The following is a 24,088-nucleotide window of genomic DNA, read 5'->3' on the forward strand; positions in this document are numbered from 1 at the left end:
CAGGGCTTCGTTCAAACCAGTAGCCACAGGCAGGTTAAAATAATCTTTGCACTCATAGTACTGTATTGTATTATTTTCATTAAAAAACCACAGCTGACAAAATATTCTGATTTAAAACCAACTTTCAATGAAATCCTGCTTTGTCCTGCTATGTGGAGCTGTAATATTAACGGAATGCCATCTGCAAACATTTTGCTCACTGACGAGAACCAAGAATTGAACTGAATTTGATCAAAACGGGACGGTCGCATTATTTAATGTTCGCCCACACTCTCTCCTCCCTGAGTCACACAGACAAATTAGTGCCAGAGGTGATCGTGTGACAAACCACTTCCTGTCAGAGATGGCCAATGAGGACGGGCCAAGCACGGAGTCATCCAATCACAGTCAAGTTCAAGACAAAAGCTGCATGATAATCAGCCGAGTGGGCGGAGTGATGCCAGATGCACTGCGAGGTCAGAAGTTCATTGTTTGGTCTGGTCGGGTCTGCTTTGTTTTCTTTTTTAAATGCTTGTTGCATGAGGACAGCTGAGCTAAACACAGCAATAATGACATTTAAAGTGTGACAAGAAGCAGACGCTTTAATCCAGGGAGAGTTACTCTGGCAAGGCTGAGATTTCGACACAGATTTAAGTTGTATTGCTGTGTATTTAAAGAAGTAGTCTGGGTTAAGTACCTCACTCATAGGCACGACGGTAGCCCCCCGGTTATGAGCCTAATTCCCAAACCGCCATACAACACCCGGGGCAATAAAACTATCAGAAGGTTACTGATGTAGGCCCGAAAACAGGGGTCAGCATCTGTCTGCATACGGACACCTGCGTGCTGGTAAAAATGTTTGATATCCGAGGTTATTTATACGAAAACATAAAAGCCGGCAGAGCCGTCAATTCAGAACTGTTAAAAAATACTCTTGTTCGTTCATTTTTGTAAGTAGATGGGTGAAGGTACCGCCCCCGGTTGAAAATTCTGAGGATACAGTTCCATATAAAACGACTCAATGCCAACCCCCTAACTCCAGCCCCAGCCATTATAATTTATATGGCTCCCGTTGGCTGTGACAGCACACTTATGACAAGGCTCAGTGCAAACAGCTAAGATGGGGGAAAAACAAGCGGGCTTGGCAGGGTAGGCTAGTGGTAGGTTGTTTGACTGGTGACTGTAGAGTTGCATATTAGAGCCCCTGGTTAGCATATAGGGATGTTGAAAGGGCATCACATACTGATGATCTAGAGCAGGGGTGTCAAACTCCAGTCCTGGAGGGCCGCAGTGTCTGCAGGCATTTGTGGCTTCCTTTCAATCAGAGGCCAATTAAGGCCTTGAGAACAAGGTGTGTGGACTCTTTAGCCAATGAAAGACTTTGAAATGTATGTGCTGAAACGCACCAAAAGCCAGCAGACACTGCGGCCCTCCAGGACTGGAGTTCGACACCCCTGATCTAGAGGGATGAAATGGCCTGGATGAAAAATCCTGCTGTTGGGTCTTGGAGCAAGGCCCTTCACCCAAAACCCCTCCGTCTCACCAAACCTGCAACGGTTCTCTCTGGCATTTCTCCCAGGGCATCCTTGCAATAGACATTCTCAACGGATCCCCCCTGGTTAAAGAAGACTGCTCGTACCGTTCGATGCCATGGTTCCCACACCCCGGTGGGCCTCACATAGACCATGACATCACAAGAGGACACAGTCACACGAGACCGTGGTCACTGGACCCATCATAAGACACACCAACATAATTAGTCAGGGGTGCAGCAGACCAGACCAGACCAGGGCCAGGGCCAGGGCCAGGACGGGATGAGGGAGACGGGGCGGGGGTGCCAGTCTGACAGGTGACCTCCCCCGGAGAATAGATGGCCCCCGGATTACACTGGTCACTCCAAATCAACAACAGAGAAGGAGACAGGGAAGCGGTCCTCGCCGGTCAGTAGGACCGCAGCGGGGACACGGAGGAGCCCTGCAGAGGACTCTGTCTGAGAGGGCTGTCTGGACAGGGAGGGGTGCTGACCCCCACCATGGGAACGCTGACCCCCAGGCAGGGATGACGCAGGACGCTCCCGAAAGCACGACCCCCCGCCCCTGCCCCCGCACAAACTCTCTGAGAATCCCACAGCTGACCAGCAGAGCTCACCCAACACGGCGCTCCCCATTGCCCTCAGCTCCCAGCTCCGCTGCGTGGAGTTGTGGGACATAATTCGCCCCGAGGTCAACTCCAGAGCGGACAGACATCGTTAGAGGGGGACGGCCTCCTCAATCATCCCTCTCGCTTCACGGCATTTGCGCGTCGAGTGTTTATGCCTGATTTATACCTCGTCGCACGACCCTGTGGACAAATGCCGTCCGAAAAAAAATTCTGTATTCCCATCAGAAAAAAAAACGGTCACTTTTTCTCAGTGCTGCGTACTTCTAGAATTGTGTCATGTCACGGACAACCTCATAACCGCTGCGTAGCGTTGACTGGACAGCCAGGTGGAACAGTGAACATCTCATCATCTGGCTAGGACACAGCACCAGGCCCCACCAGGGCACAAAGCGACATAGCTCAGGCAGTAAGAGCGGTCGTCTGGCAGTCGGAGGGTTGCCGGTTTGATCCCCCGCCCCGGGCTGTGTCGAAGTGTCCCTGAGCAAGACACCGAACCCCCAAATGCTCCTGACGAGCTGGTCGGTGCCTTGCATGGCAGCCAATCGCCGTTGGTGTGTGAGTGTGTGTATGAATGGGTGAATGAGAAGCATCAATTGTACAGCGCTTTGGATAAAGGCGCTATATAAATTCCAAACATTTACCATTTCACAGGAGTAAACGTCGGCAGCTCGTTACCGGAGAACCCTCGACGAAAAACAAAATGCAAAGGGTTGCGCAACACTTTCATCTCTTTTTCCGCAGCGAAACACCAAAGACCTTTGTTGCTTCTCGTCATGTTTCCATGTAACTGTTTATGAGTTAATCCGCTCCCCTGCTTTGTTTTGCGCACCTGTGTGGTGTTGGAGAGAAACAGGAGAAGGACGTTTACCTGCACAGGTGTCAGCTGGGCTCTGGGGTCAAACACTCTCAGCTTTTTGTCCTGTCGAGTGAGAGAGAGAGAGAAAAGAACGAGTTAAACGAGTCCTGGTCGAATTAAATAAAAGATTAAAAAATGTAAAATAACAAATAAAAGAATGCCAAGCTTTATTTTAAGCGTTTTATTGTCTCCTTTTTATTGCAAAAGTGTAGGCCTATGAAATGTCCTGGATAAATAAAGATTGCCGAAGGACCACCCACAGTCCCAGAAGCGGTGTGTTTCGAATAACAATATTATAATAAGCTTTATTTATAAAGCGCTTTTTGTCTGGGGGGTGTGCAAAGAGCTTTCCATCTCAACCAAAAAATAACAATAAAATGGAAGGAATTTAAAGAAAACAAAGAACACACAAAAAGAATAACCAGTCCAGTCAAAAAAAAGAAGAAAAAAAAGATTTCTTTTGAAAGTCAAGAGATAATTTAAAGAAATGCTAAAATACATAATTCATGCTAATTGCACGGAAGTGAAAGCAAGTAATAAATAATAGTGTGGGGTTTTAAAAGGCTCTTAAAAGCAGATGGAGTGTGTGGGGCACCTACGTTCCTGGTCTCTTCAGCAGTCAGTTCAGGTAATGGAGCAGAAGATTATGTTACATTCATCCAGCAGATGCTTTTATCCACAGTAAAAGAAGTGCTTTCACCCAATTAATATGAGCACAAGTGCCAGACCTGACCAATAAAGAACCAGAATACAAGCCCTAAATACAAGCAGAATACACACATAACAGGCCCTGAGAAGAAAATCATGAATTAAAGCAGATATACAGACTTTTAGGGGGCGTCCCAAATGTGGACTTTTAGTCCACATCTAAAAATGAACAATGGGTGCGTCCCAAAACTCCCAAATTTTCATCCCCCCTATTCTTCCAGATAGCAGAAGGAGACGAGGAAAGGAGGATAATTACTTTATATATTTTTACTCTTGGGATACAACTAATGACTCTGCTGTCCTCATCACCGTAGGAAGTTTCTTCCACCACTAGTGGGCAGTACAGACAGGCATCCTGATTCAGAGGGACAACCACAGAGGAAGAGGACAGGCACTCGCCCCAGGGTTGCGGAGCAGAGACGTTCGGCCAAGGGCCGGGGAGGATGCATGTAAATACGCCTCAGAGAAGAAATATTACCTGAGGAAGCCCCTCTGATCAGAAGCGGCTGCTAAGTGCCGAAACACAAACAAATTTAGAGGAGGAAATACATCTGTCACGTTCATGTTTCTCCTATTTCTATTTCTGTTGGCACGGTGAGACGTTTCACACAGTATTACACACGCACGTCTGTGGCTGCGTGTTCTTCAGGAGGGAAAGGTGTGGACTGATGGAGCACAAGCCCTGAAAAGCGCCTCAGAGCCGGAGTGCCCGTCCCTCACACAAAGAGCCCCCTTCATGTGGCTCCTACACGGAGCGTCCATCACAGGAGCAGGTGCAGATCACAGGTCCGGCACGTCCCCGGGGAACCCGGGGGGGGCCCTGAGAGGAGACGGCTCCACCTGTCAGAGCTCAGCCCTAAAGCCGCCGAGCAAACCAGGCCGGGGCGAAGGGGGACGAGCCCACGGAGCCGGGCTGCCTTTCCCCAAACTGCCGCTTCGCCGGGTTCTGGTTTGGTCGCGGTCCAGCTGCGGTCGCGTCCCGAAAAACAGACAAACCCGCAAGCGGGCCCTGCGCTTCCTCGCTTTTTGGGAGAGGGACGGCCGCGCCCCTCAGGAATGGCGCTCCGGGGCCGCCGCTCCGTCGCTCCGAGAGCGGTTAGCCGTCCCTGCTCATCGGCGCCTCACATTTCCTGCGCTTCCTGCCGCCGCGTTTGAAGCGGCGCGTTCGACCGGCGCGCGGCCGCGCGCTAGCGCTCCCGATCGCGCTCAGACTCTGCGGCTCGTTAATATCCCGCATGTGCGCCTCCTGTCCCCGAAGCGACCCCGGAGAGCAGGGCAAGCGCCAAATACACGAGTGAGCACAGCTTTAGGCTTTCATTTCTCCTTCTCCCAGTCTTTCTGAAGTTTTTTTTTTCTCCGCCCTCTGCGTCGGCCATGCTGCGCACACGTGGGGACGCTCAGCCATTTATCCACAAATTAATAAACGATGTTCCCCCCCCGCCCCTCCCAGACCGAATCGAACGCTCGCGCGGAGGAGAAGGCGGAAAAAACACGCCGCTCCGCCGAAGCTCCTCTCCTCCGCCCCCCGTGGAGATCCCGGCCCGCTCTCCCGCGCTCCCGAAATCCCCTTTTCTTCCCTGTCGTCGTTGTGCGCTCAACCCCGGGCGAGGTCACGCGGGCGCGTCGTGCGCACGGCTCCGCGCGGTCCAGCGGCTCGTGCGCCGACGTGAATTCCCGCCAGACTGAGGCCGGCGAACCGCGGCCCAGCGACGGCTGCTAAGTGGCGGTGAGAGACCGAAACCTACCGCTGCCCGTACGTCTGAGGGGGACGGCCGGGCTGAATATAGCCCTGGGTCCCAGAATACCGCTGAACCGGCTGAATCCACCCGCACCGTATACTTAACAAAATATATATGTAAATTATACGTGTGTGCGTTACACTCCACCTCTGAAAATACAGGCTGAATGTTTCAGTGAAGTCTCATATCAAATCCAGTGGGCATTTATGTTTAAAAATATATATTTAAGATGTATATATAAAAAATTTTTAAAAAGCTAGGGTGATCGGTTGTCTTTTCTGGCAAACTCTGTAGTCACAGAAGAGGCTGGCGCCCTGGTGTTGACCTTTGACCCCTCCATGAACATGTGGAAAAAATTATCAGATCCAATCAGGGCTTAAATTGCCAGTGATTGTGGGGAGACAGGAGGCTGGGAGGTAATAGACACCGGTAGTGATCAGCTCTGTCCGAGGTCAACATGCGTACACACACACACACACACACACACACACACAAACGAATGTGCGCACTCTCACACACATACACACAAGAACAAACATGCACACACACACAGACACGAACGAATGTGCGCACTCTCACACACATACACACACACACACAAGAACAAACATGCACACACACACACACACACGAACGAATGTGCGCACACACACACACACACACACACACACACACATGAACGAACATGAACACACACACACTCACACACGCACGTACACGCACACACACACAAACAAATGTGCATACATACACACACACACAAACGCGCACACACACACATGCACACACAAGAACGTGTGCACACACACACACACACACACACACACACACACACACACACACACACACACACACACACACACACACACGGACACACTGGGGGAGCAGTTGGTCAGGACAGTAGAGCTGGGAATCGGAGGGGCCCACTCACATATCCCACCAGCCCTGGGGCTACGAATCCAGCCCAGCCTGACCCGAACCCACGCCAGCGTGAAAACAACCAACGGGCAGGAAAGACAAAGCCTACATACAGAGCAAGCCAATCCCACTGCACCTCCCACCGCAGTGAACCAATCAGAGTCCCAGAATTCATATTTTCACTGTGGGCACTTCCCACGGACTCCTCTCTCCACAGGAACCAATCACAGCACAGAATAACAGACCTGGAGACTGCAGAAATCCCAGTGTGCCCCTCTGCTGAGGCCATCCTGACCTCTAACCTCTCAAGACTTACACTACATCTACATATGTTTGCTTATATTTCAGCACAGCCTCCTCTCACACACGTACACACGCACACACACACACACACACACACACACACACGTACACACACACACACACGTACACAGCCGTTTAATCACGGTGATGAAACCGCAGCTCGTTTTCAGGAGGCTGATAATGGCCGCCCCAGGCCGCCCTTTCTCCACTCAGATGTTTGTTCCGTTTCCCGGCCGTGGAAAATAAACTGCTGGGAAGGGCTAAAGACGCCACCCCCACAGGCCACAACACCTGCCAATCAGCTGTGATTGACAGACAATGACAGACAATGCCCCCTCTTTGCAGCGGACAGTCCCTCGTGTTGTCAGCCGCCTGCTGAAGCTCTTCACCAGCGTCAGGTTGAGAGAGTTAAGATCCCGTGGGCCCAGCTGCAGAGTCGTGCAGGGTCGCTAAACGCTAACAGACGCACACCTTTCTCACACTCTTAAGAGGCCCTCAGAGCAAGTCGGTGAGGAAAGAGCATTTGTTTAGCATTAGCAACGGGGGGGGGGGGGGATCCTTTATTAAAGATCCGGCTCCCTCCGAAGACTTAAAATACCGAAGTTTGGGTGCCAACCCCCCCCCCCACCCAAAACAAAAACTGCACCCGTGTAAATCAAGTGCTCGATATGGAGTCTTCCAAAGCAGACTCTCATTCCCTGTCTGTCCGGCCACGTGGCCACGCTTTTTTAAATCTGCAGTTTTTCGCCATCAATCTTTGAGTCTGCGCGTCGCGATAAGGTCGGTCCAGACTGGTGTGCAAGTTGGTGAAGGCTGTGCTCCCCCCCCCCCCTCTTCCCCCCACCCCAGCATTTGAGGGATGAGGGAGAGCGCGGCCACAATTGAACACACATGTTGGCAGCGCTCGTTTGCCTTAATAAGGCGGATTTGTGAGATTGAAAACCATTAGCTTGAATTACACAAAGCTGGCGGAGAGAGCGGGAGAGAGAGAGAGCGGGAGAGAGAGAGAGAGAGAGAGAGAGTCTGACTGCCATCTCAGAGTCACATTTCCTTCCATTTTCCTCTCCTCCATCCCTTCATTTTTTCCTCCTCCTTCTCCCTTAAAGAGTCATTTAACCACCTTATCTCCTGCCACGATACATTATCATTATCAAAATTATAATAGTTATTATTACCATCATCATACTGCTGGAGATTACCCCTCATTGTTACAGTTTTACGGTCTCGCGTGCTTCCTGACGTTGCTGCACGCGAGCGAGGACAGTCTGCGCTTGACGGGCGCGCGGCGGGGAACAGTCTGCGCACAGAGGGGCGCGCGGGGCGGGAACCTGTCCCCTCCGCGTTCCCGAAACCTCCCGCTCTTCCTCGGAAGAGCCTGAGTGAAACCTCACGCAGCGCCGGCTGACAAACGAGGCGGTTAACCGCCGCCGCGGAGGCCTTTGTTCCGGGCGCGCGCGTGCAGGAAGTGTCCCCCGGGGGCCAGCGGGACCGTCGCCACTTCCTGCGCCTTTTCCTGCCGCTCTGCGGGTGGTCTAAACCAAAACAATTAGAGCGCTAGCCGCTATTAGCCCCCTTACGGATTATGGCCATGAGAGGCTTGGGTCGGGCACAGTGTGAGCAGGTCTGAGCAGGTTTATGCGGGTATGAACAGGTCAGAGCTGGTATGAGCAGGTATGAACAGGTTAGAGCAGGTATGAGCAGGTATGAACAGGTTAGAGCAGGTATGAGCAGGTATGAACAGGTCAGAGCTGGTATGAGCAGGTATGAACAGGTTAGAGCAGGTATGAGCAGGTATTAACAGGTCAGAGCTGGTATGAGCAGGTATGAACAGGTCAGAGCACGTATGAGCATATATGAACATGTTAGAGTAGGTATGAGCAGGTATGAACAGGTCAGAGCTGGTATGAGCAGGTATGAACAGGTCAGAGCTGGTATGAGCAGGTATGAACAGATATGAACAGGTTAGAGCAGGTATGAGCAGGCATGAACAGGTCAGAGCTGGTATGAGCAGATATGAACAGATATGAACAGGTCAGAGCAGGTCAGAGAAGATATGAACAGGTCAGACCAGGTATGAGCAGGTTTGATCATGTTTGTGTACGTATGAGCTGGTTTCATCCACACCATTTCATTCGATACACAAGAATGCCAGCCACAATAAATAAGAGAAGCACACATATGCACGCAGACACATGCACACACGAACATCCAAAGTAGGAAGAAAAAAAAAAAGAAAAAGAAAAAGAAAAACAGGCAGGGGAAAAAAGCCGTAGGACAAAATGTACGTCAGAAATGTTAAACATTCAGATATAACTTCTCTAATAAACTGTTCATAAAACAATTCCACCTCCAGCCATAAAAGGGCCTCCCGTGTGCAGCATACTCCCCCGCAGTATGAGCCGAGCGGGAACGCCTCCCAGCGCTGTGACCATTTCCTGATTAATTGCTTTTCATTTCCTCCAGAGGAGGGCAGGAGGGGCTGAGCGCATACCTCGGAGCCCAGGTCAGCCTCCCTCTCGTCGGCCGCTAAATCACCCGTTCAGGGGGCCTCCGCACGGGCCTCCTGGGACAGGTGAGGCTCGGGTCTTTCAATCTTTTACTTTCTTTCTCCTTCCCTTCTCTCCGGCCGGAGGAGGCGGTCATTCCCAGGGCCGAGTCGGGAAGGAGGCGACGGTGAACCGGCAGATGAAAGGGAACATTCCCTGGGAGTTGGGAGTGTGGCTCGCACAAGGTCAGGGGTCAAAGAGCACTGACGACGTGTCGATTTACAGCACCACTATTTCAAACAAGATGATGTAGCAGGGTTTTTAAATATGAGAAGAAAGGACATTTCACCTGAACCCGTGATGTTCAGAAGCGACTGCTTAAGAAATCAATTTCAATCCCGCAGAGAAGAACGCTGGTTTTTCCAGGTGGGTTTCCGAGACGCCGCGAACCGGCGATGGTTTCAGCTTGACATGGCACTAAATGCATGTACTCCACAGTTTATTTTAATAGTGTCATCCCTACTGACCCATAAAGCAAATTACCCTCACATAAACACACGCTTTAATGAACCCCAGCACAGCCACCAGAGACTGCGGTGCGCAGATGGAGATTTAGCTGTGACTTTAGCGACATCTAGTGGCGAATTTCGCAACAACAACTTCCTCAGAGACGGACTTCTTGGTCACTCGCGACCAGAGAATGACGGTATTCCTGAATAGATTGCCGCTTCGAAGGCCCCGCATGCAGCAGGATTGGTCTGTCATTTCAGCCAAAATTCAGCCCGAAACATTTCAGCAGCGAATGAAGTCACGAAGGGTTCCCAGCACAGTACCTCCCCCCACAGTCCACATACCTGCAGGCTCTGAAAATGTGTTTGCACAGAAGGCCATTTGGCAACTGCCCCCTCCTGTCTTAGGTAACCAGTGTTGACATCAAGTATAATTAACACATGGGGGTTGGAGAATGAGTGCCCAACAGTACAGGCCCAATACGCTTTCTGCATTTATTTAAAAACATAGGATTATTGGGGCTCAGGAGGTAAGAGCAGTCATCTGGCAAATCCCCCCCCCAGCCTGAGTGTGTCAAAGTGTCCCTGAGCAAGACACCTAACCCCCAATTGCTCCCGACAAGCTGATTAGTACCTTGTATGGCAACCTATCGCCATTGGTGAGTCAGGGTGTACATGGGCGAATGAGAGGTATCGATTGTAAAGCGCTTTGGATAAAAGTGCTAGATAAATGCAAACCAGATTATAATTCACTTTCTGGGGTTTTTTAATACTTCAGTCTTAGTGAATGATTGTTATTGGCTCAGACATTTTTTTGTGTGCAATGAAGGATATTTAAAATATTTACAGAAGCTTCTGACGACCTGTCAGTTTTACAATAGCTGGCATCGGGGGCAATCACAGATCATGGTTTTATGTGAATAAATACACTTTGCATAACTTCCTAGCAACTGGCACACCAACATTCAGCCTCCAGAAGATATGCAAGTATCGACGACCTGATCATTGTTATATTTTCTGTTCGTTTCATTCAATCATTTTTTTGGTTGGAACCATTTCCCATAATGCATACAGCCTGAGACCATTGGAGGAAGTGACACAGCTTCCCACATCAAAAAGAACTACATGCGATAGAACTACAGAACTGTGTTAACACCTTTAAAAAGATGATTCAGCAACACAGATTCAGGGAACACAGAGTCCAGGACAGATTTACCTCTGGAGACAATAAAAATGTCACGCTGCACTGGCGCTTGAGAGATATTTCACCTTTTCTCTCCGGTCTGTGAATGTTGTGAGCCAGCCAGGTCAGGCAGCACTGCGCATATTAAACAGGGTGAACACACTTCCTCCACCATTACAGGTCACTGTGGATAACCGAATCTGCTGATCTGCTCACCGAATGTACTGTAACAATGTAAGAGTTATGCACCAGGAATAACCGGAACATTCTCAGTGCTTTAGCCGGCAGCATTCAGAGAGAAACGGGGCCCGTGTGATGTGCCGGGGCCCGCGTGATGGCAGGGCCCGTGTGATGGTGGCCCTCAGAGCAAGCGGGACTCACCTTGCAGGTGGTGGCCAGCAGGGAGCCATCTTGCTTCCAGGTCAGACCCTGCAGCTGGTCTGGGTGCTGCTCCAGAGCTGGGGAGACAGCATGACAAAACAGGTCAGAACCGGTCGATACAGGTCAGAACCGGTCTATACAGGTCAGCGCACACCAGCAAACACAGGTCTATGAACATCTACAGTATACAGATACTGGTCAACACCAGCCAACACAATTCAATACATGTTTATACACACAGACTGGGGTCAATTCTGTAATTTATTTGGATTCAAACACTTGTCTGTGCTCAATTGATCTTGCCTAGTGCAATTGAGCCGACCAAGAGGACCAGAAGGTGTGGTTTCCACTTTTTCCGAGAATTTCATAGGTTCAAATATACCAGACAAGCTCAATAAAGCATAGAAAGGTATTTGAATCCAAACAAACACCAGCTCATCACAGGTCAACATAGGTCAGTACACTTCAACACACCTCAATACAGGTCAACACATCTCAATACAGGTCAAAACACATCAACCTGGGATTGGAACCAGTGACCTCACCAGTAACAAGCTGTTCCTCAAACACCTGAAGTCAATGCACCATAAATGTAAAATATCACCTTTAAGAAAGGTGTGATCTCTCTCACACTCACACACACTCTCACACACTCTCTCACACACTCTCTCACACACTCTCTCTCACACTCTCTCTCACACTCTCTCTCACACTCTCTCTCACACTCTCTCTCACACTCTCTCTCACACTCTCACACTCTCTCTCACTCTCTCTCACTCTCTCTCACACTCTCTCTCACACTCTCTCTCACACTCTCTCACACACTCTCACACACTCTCACACACTCTCACACACTCTCACACACTCTCACCTGCCAGGGGGGCGTCACGGCTGCTGTCCCACACCTGGGCCCTGTGGGAGGAGCCCAGGGCCAGGAGGCCGGAGGAGGCGGGGTTGAAGAGCACGGTCTCCAAACGCCCCTCCCCCGGGGTCAGGGTCACCTCCGCTGAGCTGGGCTGCTCCTCCTCTGGAGCCTGAACATGCCACAGCTTCACCTGAGAGAGAGAGAGAGGGAGGGAGGGAGGGAGGGAGAGAGGGGGGGTGGAGAGGGAAGGAGGGGGAGAGAGAGATTTCAAATATCACACTAATAATAAAAGAAATTACATCACATCCAATTCTAAACATAGGAAAACATTTGGTGCCAAAGTATTTGTGGAGAATATACAAGAGAGCCCGGATAGACCAAGAGCAGTTTCTCCAGCAGACACAACAGCAAATGCCAGTCAGATTTGATTACATCACACCACAGATTGAGTAGAGTTCACTTCCTCTCCTGTGTGACCTGCATACACACCAGCCATGGAGGGCCGTGTGTATGCAGGGTTTCATTCCAACCATTTAATGCTGCCTTAATTGATTCTACTCATTCAGCCATTAAACTGCATTAAAGCACAGCACAGAAGCAACAGTTGTTATTTATGTTAAACCCACAGCCCAAATTCTACAAATAGTTGAACTAATTATGTAATCAGGATCCAAGGATTGAATAAAAACCAGCATACAGTGCACATGGTCCTCCATGGCAGTGAGTTTTAGACCACTGATTCAAGCTGTAAGTTCACAAATGTGTGATTATAATATTCTGAACTAAATATTCTAATACTGATGCAACAACATTTTAGAATTAAAAAGTGTCAATGTTCTAGAACTCCATTGTCAGAATTAAAAAGTGTCAGTGTTCTAGAACTCCATTGTCAGCATTAAAGTGTCTCCTAGAACTCAGCTGTCAGATTAAAAAGTTTCAGTGTTCTAGAACTCAATTAATTGTCAGAATTAAAAAGTTTCAGTGTTCTAGAACTCCATTGTCCGAACTAAAAAGAGTCAGTGTTATAAAACTACATTGTCAGTCTCAGACACAGTTGAAGGGCTTAAGGGAGCTCGCACATCAGTGTGTTTGAAGCGGTCCCTCCTGTGACAGACATTGGACCCTGCTGTTCCCGTTAGTTTCGCTGGGAAGTGAAAGCACGCCTCGCTGGGTTGCATGATTAGTGGCTCTTCGCTGTCACTTACTCTGTCTGTGACCGAGCGGGAAACAGCAGCGTGAAGCCGCCACAGCGCAGTGAGCCCGGGGCGATAGGCAGCAGTGTCTCTCTACATCCCCTCCGCCTGTCGCCCTCCTCCTCCGATCCCTTCTTCCTCACTTCTCCAATCCTCCCCCCGAACCGTATCTTTAGCCCCTTGTATTTCAAACCTTATTCTAGGACTTTTAAATTTGTATTTGTCTCAGTATTGTAGTTCCTCAAGTTGTAGTTGTCTTGGTATGGAAGTTACAGACTTGACCTATCTACCTTGTGTACTGGACATATGGTCATAGCCTTACAAGCAATTATATATGAATTGTACCTTATCTGACATGTGCGGTTGTTTGTTGTATAACCTTCAGATGCACTGTTTTTGTATAAAAGCATCTGCTAAATAACATGTAAAATGTAAATAAAAAATAAAAAAAGAACTCCCTCCCTCTCTGCTCAATCCTTCCTTGCCGATCTATCCTTTTTATGGTCCCACTCCTGCTGTAAATGTCTAGCAGGAATGGGACAGTCTAACAGGGAAGATATAAATGTTTATTTCACTGTGATCTAAAGCAAGGGGCCTTGCAAGATAATACTGGGCTGTGAGTGTGTGTGTGTGTCTGTGTCTATGTGTGTCTGTGTCTGTGTGTGTCTGTGTGTGTATGTGTGTGTGTGTGTGTGTGTGTGTGTGACAGAGAGAGACTGGCAGCCTATCGTTTTCAGGAGCAGTTGAGCTTGTGAGTCCAGGCGCATGTGCATGTGTGTGTCAGTTCATGTAAAGAAAGAATGAATATGTGTGGGAGAGACATTTTGAGAGCGAGACGGTGAGCGAGTTAGTGGGTGTAAGCCTGCGTGTGAGTGGAAGGACACGCACACACACACGCACGCACGCACGCACGCACGCACGCACGCACGCACGCACACACGCACACACGCACACACGCACACACGCACACACGCACACACGCACACACGCACACACAAACTCACACACAGGCACGCAGGCACAAACACAAAGCCTGTGTCTGTACGCCATGAACGCACACACACAAACTCACACACTTGCACACAAACTCCCACTCGCACAATGAGGCTGCAGTAGAAAGGGAGCACACTCTAGATCCCCCAGCGACCGCGGGCCTCTCATCCATGTCTGCACACACTCTCCTACAGTCAGTCTCCTGAGCCCGAAGCCAATCACAGCCCGGCAGCCATTTTACCCAGACTCTCCCTGCTGCACCTGTACCGGCTAACGCAGAGGATTACACACTTCACCCATTCCCTAATAACTCCACCGCTCCGTTTTTACGGGGGGCAGGGCGTCACGGCGATCGGTATTCAGAGCACGTCGCCCGCCTCAAACAGCGAAGCTTCAGGAGGTACACTTTCCGAGAGCAGGAGGGAAAACGCTGCAGTTCCGCTTCAGAAATATAATAAAGGGAGCCGCAGTCCGCTCCAGCATAACCACCTCCCGCCATTATCCAACGGCCTCATTTAAATGTTCATTTAGCAACCTGCGGCTTATGCCTGTGCGGTATGATAGCGGAACTAGCGAGCTAGCACCACCGCACCCCACCCGGCCGTATGCGATGTGTCCGTCAAACAAGGTTTAATTAAAGGTACAATAGGTCATTTTGGACTTCTAACGGTCCCGAGAGGAATTGCAGCAAGAAACACCCTCAAACCACAACACTGTTCATGCCTCCCCCTTCACTGTGAACAGCGCTGACGTCATTCAACCATCCAGTTCAACATAAAAGGTGGAGCCAGAAGAGGACAGGACAAGCGTGATGGGGGACAGAGACACAGAGAGCGCAGCCAGACCGGGACCCACCGTCTCATCCGCAGAGCAGGTGGCCAACAGGCTGTCGTCGAATGGGGAGAAGTCAAAATCTGTCACCTGGTCTGAAAGAGAGAGAGAGAGAGAGAGAGAGAGGATGAGGTTAAAGAGGGTGAGAGAGACAGAGTGAGTGAGTGAGAGACAGACAGAGACAGAGACAGAGAGAGAGAGACAGAGAGAGAGAGACAGAGAGAGAGACAGAGAGAGAGACAGAGAAAAAGTGTTTCTGTGATGGAAACAAGCTGAGAGTCCAGCTCTTTTTATTTTTAATGTACAACTTCAACGATGAAGGACCAAAACAGACATCAAACGTTGGACAGTCCAAGCAGTTTTAATTCCACTTCAAAAAGAATCATTTAAACAAGTGAAGAGGAATTCTAGTGCAGGTGGGAGGCAAGGGGGGTATCACAGAGCGGAGAGACAGATGAAGGAGTGAAGAAGGGAGAGCACAAAAAGAGATGGATGGATGGATCAGGGGAATAAATGGAGATGGGACAGGCCCCCAGAGTGATTAAGGCTCCCAAAAAAGCCCCCCCTGCTCATAACACCCTAACCCTAACCCCCAGCTAATGCTGCCTGCTGAGAGCAAACATCCATTAGCAACTACTGTATTTGCTAATGCGACTAAACTAGAACATTCTGGACCTGATTAAGTAAGCACTGCTATTCATGCCACTAATGTTAGACATTCCTTTCAATGACGGGCACAAAATGGAAAAAGAGTCAAACTCTTCAGATTGGAAGTGAGCACATTTGTAAAGTAAAATAGGTTAGGAAGGGAGACAGACGGACAAACAGTTAGACGGAGACAGACAGACAAGCAGACGAACAACAGACGCCTCGTCTCTTACCACCGTGACAGGGTATGTGCGATACGGTCCACTCGCCATGAGATCCTGGCTCCAGTGAAGCCAAACCCAGAATCCCACCACCTGCAGGACACAGTGTAAAATTACACACACACACACACACACACACACACACACACACACACACACACACACACACACACACACACACACACACACACACACACACACACACACACACACACACACACACACAGCGAGAGCTGAAGTGTACTGCATCTACGGTACACAGAGATAGCACGATACTGATGGCGCCCAGAAGGAGCCGTCTGCTCACACGTGTTCACGCAGGTAAACAAACACACTATCAGCGCAGCGACGACCGCGCTCTTTAACAGCACAGCGCTCTTCCGCTCAGAACAACACTCTTCCACTCTCAGCCCCTTACCAGCCTGCTCGGTGTTGAAGGCCACAAGCCTGCAGCTGGATTTTATGTGGTTCCCCACTGAGGTGAAGGAGCCGGCCCTGATGTCGCTGATCCAGCCCTGGAGAGACACGGGGGAGAGAAGACGCAGACACGTCACATATCCTCCTTAGAATTAATTTCTGTCCCCTGTACTGTAGGTGACATGAGGTGATAAACTCAACAACAAAGCTGGGAGCTACACTACCAAGGAACATTCCATAAAAATAAAATAAATAATATTTATTTCACTGCAGCATGTTTTTGCCATCAAAGTCAAGTGTATTGTGTCAAAAAGAAATGTAAATGCAGACACGTCAATTTACACTGGGTCAGATGATCACTGAGCATGACCAAGGCCAAACCCCACTGCAACACTTCAAGAGCAGAAAGGCCCATATTCATAAAACACGATGAGCACTGATCTAGGAACAGTTTTGGCTTTAAGCACATGACATATGTCCAGGGGTAAATCCGATCCTAGATCAGCACTCCAATACGGACATCCTTTATGAATACAGGCCTATATGTGGAACACCGGTTTACATTCTCCTGAGCACCGATCTCACAGATTTGCAGTGAGCTGCGTAAATGAATGAGGGACTGATTGATCGGTTGTCCAAGCAGAACAGACACACTGTGAGGCGGAGCGGCATGGATATCTGGATATCTCCAGGCCTGTCTGAGAGCCGTCAGGAATCTTCAGCATTCCCGGAACGAGTCTGCACATGACAAGACAGCCACACGCATACAATCACACACACGCTCACCCATGCTCACACACACAATCAGACACACACACAAGCACAACTGCTACAAGCCCTTCACAAGCCTGATAACTGAAAGCAGTGGCAATCTAGAACACTGTCTTTGAATTTTGAAAATAAATTCCAAAAGAACGACTCTTCAGAGAGTTTCAGAGCGGAGAGCAGACCATAAGACCCAACCTGGCCTGCTCATCACCTACACCTCCCAGGGTCACCTCTACAGTAATGATGAGGTATTTTTTAGAACAGGCTGGCTGATGCAATAATGGATTCAAATTCACACAGAGACACCACCGGTGTAACCATTGGGCATTCCACCTACAATATACAGGTCATCTCTGGCTTAAAATAAACCGCCTGTAACCTAAATACAAAGGCAAACCAGGAAAAGTGGACTGCTTTATAGCCTACTAATGTTCAGGTACAATCTGAATGGAACCGGTGAACACAGTCAGGACCGATCAGCCACAACATTGAACCCACCGGCCTAATATTGTGTAGGTCCCCCTTGTGCCGCCAAAACAGCTCTGCATGGACTCCACAGGACCTCTGAAGGTGCCCTGTGGTATCTGGCACCAAGACGTTAGCAGCAGATCCTTTAAGTCCTGTAAGCTGTGAGGTGAGCCCTCCATGGATTGGACTTGGTTCTCCAGCACGTCCTACAAAGGCTCGATGGGATTGAGATCTGGGGAATTTGGACACCGAGGCAACACCTTGAACTCTTTGTCATGTTCCTCAAACCACTCCTGAACTATTTTTGCAGTGTGGCAGGGTGCATTATCCTGCTGAAAGAGGCCACTGCCATCAGGAAATACTGTTGCCCTGCAGGGGTTTACCTGGTCCGCAACAATGTTTAGGTAGGTGGTATGTGTCAAAGTAACATCCATATGAATGCCAGGACCCAAGGTTTCCCAGCAGAACATTGCCCAGAGCATCACACTGCCTCCGCTGGCTTGCTTTCTTCCTATAGTGCAGGGGTCTCCAACCCTGGTCCTGGAGAGCTACTGGGTCTGCTGGTTTTTGTTTTCACCTTAAAATCAGCACCAGGTAACCAGGTGAGGTGAGTTAATTAATTAAATTAGAGCAGTTGATTACAGTTAATTGCAGGGTAAGAACGAAAACCAGCAGACCCAGTAGCTCTCCAGGACCAGGGTTGGAGACCACTGCTATTGTGCATCCTCTTCCCCAGGTGAACAACGCACATGCACCCGGCCATCCACATCATGTAAAAGAAAACGCGATTCATCAGACGAGGCGACCTTCTTCCATTGCTCCATGGTCCAGTTCTGACGCTCACATGCCCATTGTAGGTGCTTTCAGCGGTGGACAGGAGTCAGCATGAGCACTCTGACCTGTCGGTCTGTGGCTACACAGAGCTGCGACGCACTCACACCTTTCTATCACAGCCAGCATGAACTTTTTCAGCAATTTGTGCGACAGTAGCTCTTCTGTGGGATCGGACCAGAGGGGCTAGCCTTCGCTCCCCACGTGCACCGATGAGCCTTGGGCACCCACGACCCTGTCGCCGGTTCACCAGCTGTCCTTCCTTGGACTACTTTCGGTCGGTACTAACCACAGCATACCGGGAACCCCCCACAAGACATGCCTTTTTGAAGATGCTCGGACCCAGTCGTCTAGCCATCACAATTTGGCCCTTGACAAAGTCGCTCAGATCCTTACGCTTGCCCATTTTTCCTGCTTCCAATGCATCAGCTTCAAGTACTGTCTATTCACTTGCTGCCTAATATATCCCACCCCTTGACAGGCGCCATTGTAAGATTATCAATGTTATTTACTTCACCTGTCAGTGGTTTTAATGTTGATGTTGATCGGGGTATATGGAGGTGCTGCCCTAACATACTAAGATCACATGGGCAGGAGCCTTTGCAAGATGGGAGGAGGCCAACTTCTACTTAACTGCAGACCTGTGTGAAATACGTAATTGTTTTGTATTGAAATACATTTCCGTGTTTGATTGATCTTGCCTGATGCATCTAATGCAATTAATGCAATCAAGAGGACCAGAAGAGGGGGTTTCCACTTTTTGAAAGCATTCCAAAGGTTCCACGACACCAAACAAGCTTCGTAAAATGTGTAGAAAAGTATTTGAATCCAAAGCCATTATGGATTTGACACAGGTCTGGTTAACAGTGAGTTATGGTGATTACAGCTACATAGACAGATAGGCTACGGGTGTGTTTTGTAGCTTGAGGTTGGGGTGAGTGGTGGTTTCTGCTCTTTGGCCTCTGAATGTGGTCAGGCCACATAAAACGAAGGCAGATACTTGTGCGGTGAGAAGACACCACAGCCATTTGAGAAATGTAAGCATTGCGCCATGGACGACTGCAGAGGTCAAAGGTCAGCTGAAAAAACTGCAACGAAGCAGAAACACTGACAGTGCAGAGGCAGGAGAGTGAAGCATGCGCACACATGCATTGCTGAAGTGTAACAAACAGGAAGAGGGACGGGAGGGGAAAGATCCCTCATACACAAACACGCGCTGCCGTTAAGTAGTTTTGTTTTATATCAGCAGAAATTTGAGGAAGTTGCCGAGATCCACTGCACTGCAGAGCTGTCAGAAAAAAAGAAAGAAGAAAAAAAGAAAACGCTGAGAGAACCAGAGTCGCAGCAGGAAGGCATTCCAGCAACGCCACCACCGCAGGGCTCTCGTGGAGAAACCAGGCCAGGACAAAGAGCCATATACACTGTGTATGGGCCTAAGCAGAGACACTGTCCCCTGCCCAAACCAGGTCAAAGAGCCCTACACACTGCATATGGGCAGACACTGTCCCCTGCCCAGACCAGGACAAAGAGCCCTACACACTGTGTATGGACCTAAGCAGAGACACTGTCCCCTGCCCAAACCAGGGCAAAGAGCCCTACACACTGCGTATGGGCCGAAGCAGAGATACTGTCCCCTGCCCAAACCAGGACAAAGAGCCCTACACACTGCATATGGGCAGACACTGTCCCCTGCCCAAACCAGGACAAAGAGCCCTACACACTGCGTATGGGCCGAAGCAGAGATACTGTCCCCTGCCCAGACCAGGACAAAGAGCCCTACATACTGCATATGGGCAGAGACACTGTCCCCTGCCCAGACCAGGACAAAGAGCCCTACACACAGCATATGGGCCTAAGCAGAGACACTGTCCCCTGCCCAAACCAGGACAAAGAGCCCTACACACTGCATATGGGCAGACACTGTCCCCTGCCCAAACCAGGACAAAGAGCCCTACACACTGCATATGGGCAGACACTGTCCCCTGCCCAAACCAGGACAAAGAGCCCTACACACTGCTTATGGGCAGACACTGTCCCCTGCCCAAACCAGGACAAAGAGCCCTACACACTGCGTATGGGCCGAAGCAGAGATACTGTCCCCTGCCCAAACCAGGACAAAGAGCCCTACACACTGCTTATGAGCAGAGACACTGTCCCCTGCCCAGACCAGGACAAAGAGCCCTACACACTGCATATGGGCCCCTTCCCAAACCAGGACAAAGAGCCCTACATACTGCATATGGGCAGAGACACTGTCCCCTGCCCAAACCAGGACAAAGAGCCCTACACACTGCATATGGGCAGACACTGTCCCCTGCCCAGACCAGGACAAAGAGCCCTATACACTGCGTATGGGCCTAAGCAGAGACACTGTCCACTGCCCAGACCAGGACAAAGAGCCCTACACACTGCTTATGAGCAGAGACACTGTCCCCTGCCCAGACCAGGACAAAGAGCCCTAGACACTGCATATGGGCCCCTGCCCAAACCAGGAAAGGGCCACAGACGAGAAGCTCCCAGAATGCACAATGGCGTGAAGCGTGTCTCTGCTTCGTGTAGTTCTTTTCTTCTTGCCCCCCCCCCCCCCCCCCCCTCCCAAACAAGTGCTGCCTTTTTCCACAACAGCCATCGAGACTAAAAGGATTATAAATACACCAAGCTGAGCCTGAGGATGCAGCTTGTTCCTGCACAGACTCCCACACTGCAGGTGCCCTGTGCCAAAAACACACACATGCAAATACCCAGTGGCAGTGTTGTATACTGACTGAAAGAATCAAAAGTGGTAAATTAGTAGATTCAAATTCCAAATGGGGCATTGGCCAATATACATCAGAACAAGGTGAAAGGGGGGAATATCAATTTGTATTCGCCGACTAGTCTTAAGCACTAGTATTCAACAGGGGAGTTCACTCCGAGTTTGTTTACGGCTAGAAGCACATGTAAAAGAATTATGTGATAATGACAAAATAACATTTCTGCAATTTACAATGTTCACAACCTAGCATTGTAATTCTCTTTGGACAAGAGCAACTGCTAAATGAATGTCCTGTCATGTATGAGTCAGCAAATTAAAAGATGGAAAAAAAACAAAAAAAAAACAAGCATACACACAGTCAGATAATTCAGTATAGCAGTACATCCATTTGTACTGGTGGGCTGCTGCCACTAAAGCTGGAAATCACTCTACTAGCTCTCTTGCCAGTGTCCCACTGTGGAGGGGAACCACAGTAGCTCTGACCCCCACTCTGCACTGCCCCTTCAGTCCCACATCCGGGACGGCTCGATGTGCCTACTCCATGGAATTTTGGAATACTTACTGTAGCAAAAATAAAAAATAAATGAGTCGTGCTCCAAAATAGTTATTGGCTTAAGGTACAGTGTGAATTAGTGAATCAGCAGTGACGGTTAGCATTTCTAGCCAAAGGTCTTCATCAGAACATACTGCACTGTTTAAATGTATGAGGGTGCAGTATTTAAACTGATCTGTTTAAACAGTGCAAGTGTTGCTGAGGAACAGCCATGGGTAAAAATGTTAATGGTTGAATGTCCAAATTGTTACTTTGGATTATCATGTCAATGCTCTCTGTCCATCTCTTCAATGTTTAACCGTTAGACTGGCGCCCGGTCACATGACACAATTTCCTTGTGCAGCCATGGTCAAGGCACCTAATGTTTTGGGGACTCAGCAAGCAAAGCGGAAACAGTGATGTGGAAAAATAAATCTGTACGCCGTTACTTCCAAGACAACTCCAAAGATGGTCAAAGGAATACAAACACCTGATTTCAATTTGCATTGCATTCCAATGCATCTCTCCACGAGGAACGCCTTACAGGAAACTCTTACAGGTTTCCGATCAATGGACACAGAAAAATGGCACACCCCGGTTTATTTTCGTCCATTCTATACTTCGAGTCTTGACTGACAACGAAGGATTTGTCCGAAACAGCTCGCCTCCTTCTCCACTGAAGTTGTGGTTGTTACATAACACGGACTTGGTGTATACATCAAATCTAATTTAGCTCCCAATCAACGTGTCAACAGCGTTGCACCTGTAGATAGGGCGGCTTTGATCGCTGTCCCCAAAAACGCGCATCAGCAGCGAAACTGTAACCTTATATTCCCATGTATTGTCCAGAAAAGTGCCGGTATGTGAGACAACTCCCTTTCTCGTCTCAACACTGCGCCTCGGGGATGTTCTGTCAAGAACAGTCTTGGTTGTGGAAAAACCTCGTGTAATGCAGATAATTCACGTTGCTTTTCGGTTTAAAAAAAACCCCGAAACATAACTAGCTCACAGGGTTGTTTGCAGACAGTCGTCGCATTAACACAATTAGTGTAACTTAGATTGCAACCACACGTTGGGTGCAGGGAAACCTCTACGTTTGTCTCGCTTCAATCAGTGCTTAAAAGTGATTAGCCTGCTAGCATTATGTTCGCTGGCACGACACCCCAACACAGGAAACGTTATTTTAACGTGTCTCAGTCTCGAACTGAAAAGTGACGCCATAAATATGAAATTACGTTCGCAGCCAAGTTGCTGATTTTGAAACAGTCGCTGCACCTATGCAACATCCTTCCTTTGCACGAACCTCCAAGTTATGAGCGAAGTGTGGAAAACATCATCCACATAGCTAATTAATGTTAGCCACATGATAGATTTCTGCACCAAGCCTTAGTGTTGGCAAACCTAACTGCATATGTTTCACGACCCGGCAATTTTTATTTGCCTTGAAAATCAACCCAGGACAGGGCTAAGCACAGCAATTCGGCATTCAGGAAGTTCAAATGTCTCCATACATTTTGGACGCTCCTCCCAGCACTCGTATCACATCCACTACTGCTACTAGCGAGCTAGCAACAGTATAATACTTCGCATGCAAGACACTTCACGAGGGTCCCTTGAAAACTGTTTAACAATCTAGCTGCTTACTCACATCTTTCTTGGGGATCTTCGGGGTGGTGTTTTTAAATTTCGAAATCCTGAAACGGTTCATCTTTTGTTCTTCACTTCTGTGCCTTCCGGGTGCCCCTGTCTGCCGCTTTTAATCTTGCAGTAGTAGACACACCACAGAACGGTTGTAGACGCGCATCCACCCTCCTGTGCATCTGACAGCCAAACGCTGACAGCGCTAAGAGAACGAGCTTCGTCGAGCGATTCTCTCGGCAATCGACACTCCTATTATGCTGTGAATAGGAATGCCTCATCTGAGCCTTTTATTCATCGAAACAGCAAAAAAGAGCATATCTCTCCGGTTTGCATAAATAAATACTAAAATAATGATATTATATAATATAAATAATGCTTGTGGTGTGGCAGCATCAATGGTTTTTAACTCATTGTGTCTGAAAAAGAATTTTTCGGAATTTTCATTGTATCTATGTCATACCACAAAAATATGGCATCCTCGAATAATTATATATATATATATATATATATATAGAGAGAGAGAGAGAGAGAGTTGTTGCTGTTATTGTTGTTGTTTTGTTGTTGTTGTGTAAATCAATTTAGCATTGCTCTGTGCACTTGTTTACTAAACCATGAGCTTGTGCAAGCTTTACTTGAGTGTGCCGTTTCCACGCAGACTCGATTCGTACTCACTGTCGGATCGCTCAACACTAAACTATCCATC

At 48.9% G+C, this 24,088-nt stretch overlaps 1 protein-coding gene across 3 annotated transcripts in view; it reads right to left on the reverse strand.

Moving 5' to 3' along the window:
- The window catches only part of coro7 (coronin 7), a 148,039-nt gene extending 124,456 nt beyond the window's left edge, over nucleotides 1-23,583 (reverse strand). For 2 of the 3 annotated variants that reach the window (XM_061223922.1, XM_061223921.1), the window contains exons 1-7: nucleotides 23,393-23,583; nucleotides 16,392-16,488; nucleotides 15,986-16,066; nucleotides 15,129-15,199; nucleotides 12,094-12,277; nucleotides 11,223-11,299; nucleotides 3,008-3,058 (exon numbers count right to left, since the gene is read on the reverse strand). In XM_061223922.1, coding sequence (XP_061079906.1) covers nucleotides 3,008-3,058; nucleotides 11,223-11,299; nucleotides 12,094-12,277; nucleotides 15,129-15,199; nucleotides 15,986-16,066; nucleotides 16,392-16,488; nucleotides 23,393-23,452 — 621 coding nt within the window. In that variant the 5' untranslated portion in view covers nucleotides 23,453-23,583. The remainder of the gene's footprint in view (nucleotides 1-3,007; nucleotides 3,059-11,222; nucleotides 11,300-12,093; nucleotides 12,278-15,128; nucleotides 15,200-15,985; nucleotides 16,067-16,391; nucleotides 16,489-23,392) is intronic. The other variant, XM_061223924.1, reaches the window with a different exon arrangement.
- Between the last annotated feature and the right edge of the window lie 505 nt (nucleotides 23,584-24,088).

Source organism: Conger conger, chromosome 16 (assembly GCF_963514075.1).
Source record: "Conger conger chromosome 16, fConCon1.1, whole genome shotgun sequence".
Classification (NCBI taxonomy): domain Eukaryota; kingdom Metazoa; phylum Chordata; class Actinopteri; order Anguilliformes; family Congridae; genus Conger; species Conger conger.